Here is a 10,521-nt window from a genome sequence, read left to right as displayed (position 1 = left end):
GTCACAAGCTGGCAGAGGGGAGATTTAGGTTAGACATCAGGAGGTGCTATTTTACGGTCAGGGCGGCTAGGATCTGGAACCAACTTCCAAGAGAAGTGGTGCTGGCTCCTACCCTGGGGGTTTTTAAGAGGAGGCTGGATGAACACCTTGCCGGGGTCATTTGACCCCAGTACTCTTTCCTGCCATGGCACGGGGTCGGACTTGGTGATCTGCTCAGGTCCCTTCTGACCCAACCAACTATGAAACTATGAAACAATGTTATAAATGGGGGACTGGCTCCTGAACCAAGGCCCGATACCCTATTTTCACCAAAAATACCCCAGAATTTTGTACTCGATCAATTATAGATGAGTAATATAGCTATATTAATGCATTTATACTGTAAATAGCAATCATATTGATTTGGAAGGACTTCTTTGAGGTGACTTTGCTGGACTTATTGAAGGGCTCTTGGCTGGAGACTTCTCAGGAGTCCTGGCTGCAGGTTTTTCTGGAGTCCTGTCTGCTTTCTTAAAGAAAGTGTCCGAGGAAGTTTGGACAGACGTTCTCCAGGGAGATGGGCGACACAGCGAACTTGTTCCCTGGCATGGCATCGTGTCAGATCAAGTGTTGTAAAGTCAAAACTGACGACAGAAAGTTGAAATAGTATCAATTTATAAACACTGTAAGTGCCAAACGGTGTAACTTGAACCGGTGTAAGTCGAGGACTGCCTGTACTGCGTAGTAAGCGTCTCGTGTAGATGCGCCCAGAGAGGAAGGAAGATTAGGAACCAAGCCCAGATTAGAGTCCAGTGCTTGGTCAGGTGTTTATTGGGGTCAGGGGCATCCCTGGTTGTAACTCTGCTGTCTGAAAGGGGCCTGGTCAACTTTAAATCTAACCAGCTTCAAAAAATGTCTGACCCTGCTCCTAGCGTGTGCATGTGTCCACAGTCGCAGTTTCCTATCTCTCCCCTTTCTTTTTCACCAAACAAGAGAGGGCAGGAAGCCCCAGGAAGAACTGGCTAGATGCAAACTACTGTTACATGCATAAAATACACTCAAAATGAGGCTTTTTCTCTCCCCGCCCTTACTAGAAAACTTCAGTGTCACCTGTAACAGGTAAATCGCTTTTAGAGAAATGGTCCCTTTTTTTAAAGGTTAGTATCCTTTAATTGGAATTATACCCAGGAATAAATTTGGCTTCAGAAGTTAAAAGCCTTTCCGTTTGCATAAAGTCAGTGCATAGAGACAGACGGGGAAAACAGGAAAGACTTTTACCTGTGGATAATTGAGCCAGTAAAATACCGAATTCTGAAAAGTGGGCGAGTCAGAGAGAAGAGTAACGCACTAATATTTACCAAAGGTGCGGACTGCGCCATGCTTCAAAGAGTGGAGGGGGCTCGAGTACCGTACAGAGCAAGCGTAAATATGTTTAATTTTTGGGTTGTGGCTGTCGCTGTCTAAATTTGGTTGGAGACAAGGAAGAGGCAATGTAGTGTCCTTATTTAATCCCTGACGGGTCTATCAGACTGTCCTGCAACCTGCCTGAAATCTGGAAAGCACGCCCTGCTCTTGCGGCCTTTCAGGTAGAGTGGATCAAATATTCCCTATCAAAATATTTGTCCGTTGAATTACTTTTGGACAAAAAAAACAACTTTTTATTTTTTTGAGAAGTGTCTTTCTCCTGGAGGAAACCTCCTTATGCTGGAAACCAAAATACGTTGGTCAAGCCCAGGGAGCAGTTCCAAGTGGTGCTGCGGCGCCTCGGAGCAGAGGACGTGTGGGATTCTGCCACAGCGTTTGCAGGGGCCGTGGGGAGTGGGGACGTATCTCGCTGAGTCCACTCCCTGCCATTTCTCAGGGTCGTGGGATGTGGTGACACATTGGTCTTTCTGGACTCCCTGTAGCACGTGGCAGTTTAGTCGCACAAAGAATAAAATGCATTAGCTTAACCCCCGCTACTGGGCTTAGCATGGGTAAAGTCTGTCTCGCAGGGCGTTATGAGATTGGGTTGGAGGATCTAATGGTCCTTTAAGCCTGTGAAGCTGGTTGTGGGTGCTTTCCCCTTCCAGTGGCATTTGTGGACTGGACGCCGAGGTGGGACCACAGCTGCACCACTTGCTCTGCCCTTGGTGAGGAGAGGAGAGCGTCACTGGAGTCCCTTGCTGTGGGACGTCACGAAACGACTGCTGCCACGGGGCATCGGTGCCATTTTGAATCGAGGCATTTTGGTGTTTTGTTTTGTCAAAATTCCCTGTGGGAGAAATGAAACGGTGTTTCTGGGCTGCTCTCCTGATGGGTAGCGACAGCTGGGCTTGGATCAATGCTCCCCTGGGCATCGCCTATTCCCAAACTCTGAGGATGCTGGAGTCCAGACCAAGCGATGCCTTCTGGCTTCGACTCATCTCTAGGAGCCCTGAGGATCTGATGTGCGGGACTCGCCGGCGCCTGTCGGCTTGGACCCTGAGAGCTTTGGGGTTGAGAACAGTTTGATGCCTTTGAATGCTGGACTCGGTTCTGTGCTGGGCGCCGTCCCCTTTCCTCGCTCGCCCAGACCTGCCCCTAAGGTGCTGTGCTTAGCCATTGAAGTGGGGCTTTGCCCCAAACAGCCAGGGCACGAGGAGGATCCAGACTTGGGCATGAAGGTCTTTACAGGGGCTGGGTGGCTGCACTGTGGGCGACTCCTCTTCAGTGGGACATGGGTGTCGGATGCCCTGAGTCTCCCCAAATCCCCCCTTTCTTCCCCCGTCTACTCTAGCTCAGCAGAGAGCTGCTTTATTCCCCTGCTAGGGGAATTTTCTTCTGCCCCAAGACTTGAGCAGGGGCAGAGCGGTGTCAGGGGTGTCCCCTGCCCTGCCCTGCCCTGAGAAGAGGAAACGAGAGGCTGCACCTGGGCAGGGATTGTGTATGTTGTGGGAGGGGGAACAGCACATCCAAGCTGTTCAGCACCTGGTCCCTAGTGAGAGACTCATCCCTTCACTGTCCTGCCAGGCTGCTGTGCTGCATTGCGGTCCGGACAGAGCAGGACCCCAGCACATCATGGAGCATGGGACGGAGGTGCGCAACCCCACGGAGGTGCAGATGAGCCAGATGGTACTGCCCTGCCACACCAACCACTGTGGCCAGCTTGGTGTTGGGCAGCTGCTCAAGTGGATCGACACCGCAGCCTGCCTGTCTGGTAAGCCGGGCCAGGGGGAGAGGGCGAGGTGGGGTGTGAACATAGGCGACATGTAGGGAGGGCATGGTGGGGGGGCATGTGCCCCCCCTGAGAGTGCTGGTGCCCTGGTTGTGCCCCGCTGGTGCCCCCCTAGACTCAGGAGACACCAGTCGCCCATGGGCTTTGAACCATAGCACCAGGGCTGGGATCACTGTGGGCCTTGGCTGCTGCTTTCCTGGGCTCTGCAGCCGCTGGCAAAAGCATCTGGCAAAAGTGAGTACCCTGCATCCCAGGTTTCGTGATGCACCCTGATGCCCTGGGGTGGGTTGGTGCAGAGGTGGAGCAGATGCATGCTGGAGAGGGGCTATGTGTCTGCTCCCTTATTCTGGTTTTCCTGCACCCAGGGTTACCCTTTGCTCTGTGCAAACCAGCTCCGCTGCTGCTTAGGGGGTTGGTGCTGTGACAGCACCTCCCGTGAGGGGGCCTTGTGCCTGCTCAGCTGACTGCAAGGCATGTCTGCACCCTGAGATACTTCAGTACTGTCTGTCCAGTGCCATGGGGCAGCCCCGTGCTATCCTTCCCTTTGCCGTGTGGGTCCCTAAACTGCAAGATATTTCTCTGTCATTCTCCTCCTCCTTCCTGCCTATCTAATTCAAGTCAGCTCAGCCCTCTCTGCAATGAACCCAGGGTGTGACAGAGAAGGCACCGCTGAGAAGAGACATCCTTAACGATACTCATGAAAGGCTAGTCCTTGTTAATTCTTCAATGGATAAAACTCCTATAGCAGGGAGAGCTTCACCTGCGGAGGGAATCTGCAGACAGCGCTTGCAGAAACGAGCTGTCAGATTCATCCCTGCTATTAGAAAGCTCCAGTCCATCTCCGGGCTCATACGGAGGCTTGCCCTACAGCATGTCTTGCAGTACACGGTATAATCCAGCTCTAAACATTGCCGAGCTCTTGTGGAGGTCTCCGCGTAGGCGTTTCTGCTCTGTGTGGTTTTGATGGCATGTGGGGTAGCAGTTCCCAGGAAGAACTGATCTCGGCTCCCTCTTTGCTCCCATCACTTAAATTTTTATGGGTCCTTTGTAAGCAGCCTACTCCACAAGTGCACTCCATGTGTGGAGGAAACTGTTCCTTAATTATTTAGAGATGTTGTCTGACATGTCTCTGTTTTTGTTTCCCAACATCTTGCACGCTTTAACAAATCCTAGCGTCTCCCGGCACCTGAGAAGCAGGGAAGCGGCCATCCCTGTTTGCAAAGGGAGGTGAGGCACAGGAGAAAGGAAGCAGCTTGCCCATGGTTGTAGACACACAGGGTCAGTGGCAGCTGGAGAACTTGGGTCTGGCAACCATTTAAGCTATGCTACAAGATTGCAGGTTACTCTCTTTGGAAGAATCTCTCCATTGTCTACAAAATGAAGCCCCCTCCCCCAAATCCCCCCCTGTTATAGCAGGGTCAATGATCCCAGAAAGCAGCAGAGCCGAGAACTGGTGTTTACTACCCGAGGGGAGAGGTTTTGCATCCTCATAATAAAAAGTTCTTATAAAAAGCCAAATGAGATAGAGAAGGGACTGTGGTTGCAAGTGGCGGGGGGAGGGAGAGGCTATCTTAAAGGATGACCTTTTCTATACCAGATTTCAAAAGTTTTCCTGAGACAGCTGTGCCCTTTCAAGTGAATACCTAGCAAATGAATAGCACCTGGGTGTAATGATCAGGCTGGGACTAGGGTGGAATAGCTAATCAAAGACAGCCCAGCACTTAGCAGCAAGTGTTAGGGCTCTGGTGTAGCGCTGTAGCACACCGGGCAGGGGGACACTTTAATTTGCTGCATTGTCACTCTGTATTGGAGTGGAAGTCCTTGTGCTGCAGGTATTGATGGTTTGGGAGGTGGGTCTATGGAAAGGATCTGTCCTACAAAGTGCTCCCCATCATGGAAAAAATTGAATACTGCCTGCCATAGAAAACTAGTAGGATCCAAGTGAAGTCACTGCCACCTTATGCTGATGAGAGGTAGCTGTGGTAGGTCAGGCGGTTGCTATTTGTCTGCAGGGTCCAGCTGTCCTAGCACAGTGTTCACGCGGCCCTTGCAGCGGCTGTGTCAGCACTCTTCTTTCAATCCTCTTTTTCGGGCTTGGTCCGTTGTGTGCAACGCCGTTCCTAGCGAAAACCTGGCGCTGGGGGGTCTGCCCATAGTCACGCTTCATCAAATGAAGCATTCAGTCTACAAAGCGCTGCTTTGATTTTTAAATAGCTTTTTGGGTGATAAGCAGCATCGTGCAACGGGCTTTCCCATTTGTGAGATCACGCTTCGAAAAAACTGGAGCTCCCAGAACCTGTAATACTGGGAGATCTTCTTGCCACAGGAAACAGCTGTGCAATTTCCAACGTGCATAGCAAAGGCATCGCCAAAAAGGCCGTGACAGTGGTGCAGGGGGCAAACACACATTCTAGTGACAGATGAAAGTGTAGAGAAATGAGGACACCCTTCGAGGACACTTTTTAAATAGCTAACATAAATGGTATCACTCTTTCCCTGTACCAATGTTCATTTCTGACGGGGGAGGGAGGGGAACGTAACACCGATGTCTGCTCCTTTAATTTTGATCCTGTTCAAGTGAACTGGGTGCACATTATGTGACCGGAGAGATCAGACTGCTAGGCTGTGTGCTGGGTGATGTTAGACGCCCGCAGTCTTTGGCTGAGGAAAGAAGGAACAAGCATCTTCTCCGAGTAACCCGTGGTGCCCCTCCACACAGAGGGAGCAGTGTCCTGGCCGTGGTGAGTCAATAGGATCGAGCACTAAACAGAGCCCAGTGCAGAGACCCAGGCTACTCGTGCCCAGCCAGGACCTGCCGAGACACAAGCCGCCCAGTTGTCTGGTGCATTGCTGTAGGCACTGACGCGGTTTGTTTTTCCTTTCTAGCCGAGAGACACGCTGGCTGCCCCTGCGTCACAGCTTCCGTGGACGATATCTATTTTGAGCACATGATTAGGTAAATGCCTTACTTCCCTCTCTGGCTGTTTTGCTAGTTTGGGGGGGTGGGTGTGGGGGGGATCTTTTCTGCTTTGCACACAGCAAATATTAAAGACCTGGAGTCCGGGTGCTGCAAATTCATCCCTTCTGCTCTACAGAGATGAAACCTCATCCCAGTCCAGCGCACGAGAGCAAGGGAGGAGCAGGGCCACAGAGGCTCAAACCTGAACATGTGCAGAAGACCTTGTAACCCACCCAACAATTAGGGGCCACGTTCCTTCTGAGACCTGCCGATGGACAACTCTCTGTGGTTTATGTCCTAGTGCCACTTCCCTTATTTTCCTGCTTTTCCCTCATAATCCATCTCCTCCCTCTTTTTTTTTAATTTTTTCAAGGAATCCGTTCCAGTTCCTGGTCCAAAAAAATCAGTCTTATAAATGACACAGCTGTAGCGTTTCTTATTCACGGGTCTCCAACCTCTTTGCGGCTCTTAACTTTACCCAGCACCTTCCCTAGGGATGGGGAGTAAGCCTACCCAGGGATTATCGCTTCAGCCGCAACTGAGATGCAGCCACCTCTGGGAAGGAATACAACAGCTGTCTTGCGTACAGAAGTTTAATGTTATAGCTTACATGAAGTTGTGAAAAATGCCTTTTTTTTCTCAAATGCTTGCCTCCATAAGTCATGTTGAGTGGAATGGTGAACTTCCATTTTTTTTTCTTTCTCCTTTTGTAATCCTAATGGCCTGTGCCTAATGTATCCTACCGGGCAGAGCCGGTAGCCCTCTTATGCCGTTCTGTGCAGCGCTGAGCATGCAACACAGGGGCTGGTTAAGATGATGGTGGGAAGTCGGTGCTCCTTTTTCAGGGGTTCGCTAAACCACTTCCAATGAAGTTTCTGGATATTGGGTGTGAGCAATTGGAGGTGCTTCTTCCCTGTGAATGTTGGTAGCTCTGAGTTTTTAGTGCTCTCTGATTTAAAGGTTGGTTTTGGGGTGAGGTGGTTAAGCCAGCCTTGGCGATAAGTAGATTCTAGGTATAGAGAAGACTTTCCATATTGGATGCTTTCTCTGTGCCTGCCAAACCGAACTCACAGTGTCCTAGAGTTCACCATATAGCTTCTGTCTCCGTTCCAGAGCATGCTTCACAGCTATTATCACCATTGTTGTAAGAAAAGACAGCTGAATGCGGCATGGGCCTTTAGACACCCAGGTGCACAGAACTATTAAGTATTGCAGATGGTTAGTAGTTTGTTGAGGATACTTCTATAAACCAGGCTCAGTGCACGCCTGCTCCTGAAGGCACCAAGCACGTGCAGCAGCTTTATACGTTCTGGGCAGTCCAGCCTACTAGGGAAAACCTGGTGCTAATTAATGGTAATGAATGAATTAGCTGATGGAAAGGCTTGATAGGCAAAGTGGTGCAGGCAGCAGAGGTGACCTGAAACTTGACCTTGGTCTTGACTTAGTTGGAGGCTCAGTTTGTTTTAGCAATGAAGCTATTGCCTCTGTACCTCTGATCCCAGGCCGAGCCTCAACCAAGAATTCATAGGAGAGGTTATACTTATGTTTCCCACTCAAGTTGAACTAGAAAGTACAGCACCAGGAACTGTGGTCATCTGTTTTCATCAGCTGCTTAGGTCAATTATGTAGCCTTGAGATCTTTGGAAGAATACCCTCCACCTATGTAGGTGTCTAAAGACATCATTGAAATCTTTGGGCATCTCATTACAAGCCGGCAGTTGCTGAAACAGGTTATTCTGTGGCAAAATCTAATCAAGCAGCAATGAGCTATATCAAACCACTCCGCTATGCCCAAGAGATTCAGAAGGGAGTACCACTCCTGTCCTGATGAGACTTTAGACCAAAGGCTTTCCCAGTGTCACTATTGAATTGCTCCTACGGGCCTGTCTACATTAGGAAAGTCTCTGCTGCAGAAGCGAGGTTGGCAGAGCCCCCTGAACATGCAGGATACACCAGCATCAGGCCACCACTTCCCAGAACAGCACAGCTGACGAGTAGGAGGGCTGGGGTGGTCTGTAGCGTAACTTGGGGTAGGCAAGCAGGGACCAACGTAGTAGGTGCAACAGACTTGTTTGTGCCCCCACCCCACAAGTGTCCATGGCAGAAGCAGCTCCATAGTGAAGCTTTTGCAGCAGCTGGGTGCAGGGACACCACGTTGCTGCTGGAGGAGTGACAGCCAGAGCGGGCAGACCATGTCATGGACACACATGTGCACACGTCTGTCTCTTTTTCTTTTTCTTTTTCTTTTTCTTTTCTTTTTCCCTACGCTCCTAGCTGGGAAGCTGTGGGCCAGCGCTCTGCAGCGCGCACCTGGCCGGGGTTACAGAGGGAACATTAACACTTGCACACTTTTGCAGCTATGCCAGTAAGTAAAATGTAGACAAATGATGTCTAGACAGCTCAGGGAATAGGAGTGGCTGTGGGGCCGTGTCCCTCCCTGGGGACAGGGCTTTCTCTCTGTCCTAGGCAGACAGAGACAAAAGTTACTCCTTTGACAGCTGGTCGGTGGCCTGCGTGAAAAGAATTGGGGAGTGCAGTTCGTTACCTAGGTTATCCTTGTTCTGGTCACAGCAGAGAAACCAAGGATTAGCGAGATGAGAAACAAAGGCCCTGCTACTCCCAGAGACACGCGCTGCCTCTGCTCAGGCTGCTAGCTCTTAAGTAGATAAATGGGAGACATCTGTCTTGAGAGCTATCGTTTTGACACCTCTCACCGGTCCTATGCTCACATTAAGCCCTGAGCAAAAACACAAATTGAATCCGTGATTGTAACTAGCGGGATTTTAAAAAAATTGAGTTATTAAAGGCTTGCGAGAGATTTTGAAAGATGAGGGTTGGGGGTTTTTTTTGGAATCTTCTGCTAATCTTTTGCTAATTGTGTTAATGAACCTCTATTTATTTGATAGGCTAGAGGGATAAAAGGGCGGGTGATCAAGTTAAAATACTTTTATTGCAATGATTCTGTGTTTTCTCTGTGCTGCGCAGGCTCCGACATAATCGTTTTAAGGTCGGCTGTTTCTGTAGGTCCCTTTGCTGTGTAGATGGCTAGTAAATAGGACGCAGTAGGAAAGTGCAGCCCTGCTGGGATACGGTAGTTTGGGGCTTGTCGACTGGGGGATACTTGGGACATTTAAAGATGAACCAGGTATTGGGGTGGGGATTGTGGTCGTAAGTTAAAGCACATTCAGCTCGGGGGTGGAGGTTCGCACTAAGGAAAGAAGCGGGCCTGGATCGGTGCAATCTAGTTGTGCTCAGCAGGGTGAGCACAAGTGCATTCCTGTGGATGTTACACTGTTAGTGCAAGCACAAGCAACTTAATGTACAGTGAAAGCTTGTGGGGATTTACTGACTACCCATTCTTACCCTGGGGTAACTGGAAGGTAACCAACCCATGATAGTTGAGCCCTCAATGAAAGGGGATACGTTCCTGTGGGTTAAGATTTCATTTACTATGGGGCAAAAATATGAGGAGCACCTGCAAAGGCCAGCAGCTCTAGTTGGGAATGAATTTGGGGGCTGTCTTGTTGCCCAGAAGGATGATACTTCGATATCTAGGGTAGCAAGTGCGGGAACATGAGATTTGCTCCTTGCCTTGACGGGGTAGATTGGAAATGAGCCCTTTCTGGAAGAGCACTTCATTTTCTGGAGGCATTTGCAGTAGCGAGGGAAGGAGATGTTCCCTCACAGGGCCGCTGAAGTTAATCCTCGCTTGTTCCTCCATTCAGACGTGAGCAAGGTGGAAAAGCACAGGCTGGGACAGTGTCGCTGGGTTGCTGGGCAGATGTCTTCAATTCATGCTCTACCCATCCATGGAAAACCTTTTGAGATCTTTAATGACCTTAATGCTTGATGCAAACAAGGGTTGATCACAATTAAAACGTGCAACAGAAGCAAATCTGCTCAGGTAGAAACTTTTGACTGAAAACTACGCTCCCTAAAAAGGCCCAGCCAGTTGCCTTATTAGACGCTTCCTTCATCCTGTTTCTTTAAGCTGGGAAGAATGAGGTGCTGCTGCTTTTGGCAGGCCAATGGGAGACCATCAGTTCACCCACCCTATAGTTTCGGTTGCGATGGCGTGCTCTCTGACTTCATATTCCTTTCCTTAGTCTGTGTGTACGACCCCCCGAGTCAAGAGAGGTGAGCAGTTGCTTTCCAGGATGATGGGTCACAAGTGTCACGTGTATCTGTCTGATTCACCGATGTGATGTACTCATTTACAGTTGGGTCAACTGTGGCAGTACTTGACAAAATCCCACCCAAAGTTTGGCTCATGCCTCTGGAGCTATAGTATGATGCCTTAACTGCTCTGCCACTATGCTCCAGCAATAGATTTTTTTTCATAGCCCGATAAAGTAAGCAGTTGGACTGAACAGGAAAGCTTAACATT

The 10,521-nt window shown here is 49.8% G+C and overlaps 1 protein-coding gene across 3 annotated transcripts in view; it reads left to right on the top strand.

The window, feature by feature from the left end:
• The first annotated feature begins 1,021 nt into the window (after nucleotides 1–1,021).
• Nucleotides 1,022–10,521, top strand: part of ACOT11 (acyl-CoA thioesterase 11) — a 48,618-nt gene continuing 39,118 nt past the window's right edge. The window contains exons 1-3 of one of the 3 annotated variants that reach the window (XM_019501254.1): nucleotides 1,022–1,098; nucleotides 2,971–3,157; nucleotides 6,062–6,131. In XM_019501254.1, coding sequence (XP_019356799.1) covers nucleotides 3,019–3,157; nucleotides 6,062–6,131 — 209 coding nt within the window. In that variant the 5' untranslated portion in view covers nucleotides 1,022–1,098; nucleotides 2,971–3,018. Of the gene's footprint in view, nucleotides 1,099–2,970; nucleotides 3,158–6,061; nucleotides 6,132–6,270; nucleotides 6,429–10,521 lie in introns of those variants that run through there. The other 2 variants (XM_019501253.1, XM_019501256.1) reach the window with 2 other exon arrangements.

The sequence above is a fragment of the Gavialis gangeticus genome, unplaced genomic scaffold, assembly GCF_001723915.1.
Source record: "Gavialis gangeticus isolate Ggan-Ray unplaced genomic scaffold, GavGan_comp1, whole genome shotgun sequence".
Taxonomy (NCBI): Eukaryota; Metazoa; Chordata; order Crocodylia; family Gavialidae; genus Gavialis; species Gavialis gangeticus.
Note: the sequence above shows the minus strand (reverse complement) of the source record. Positions and strands in the feature narration are given on the sequence as shown.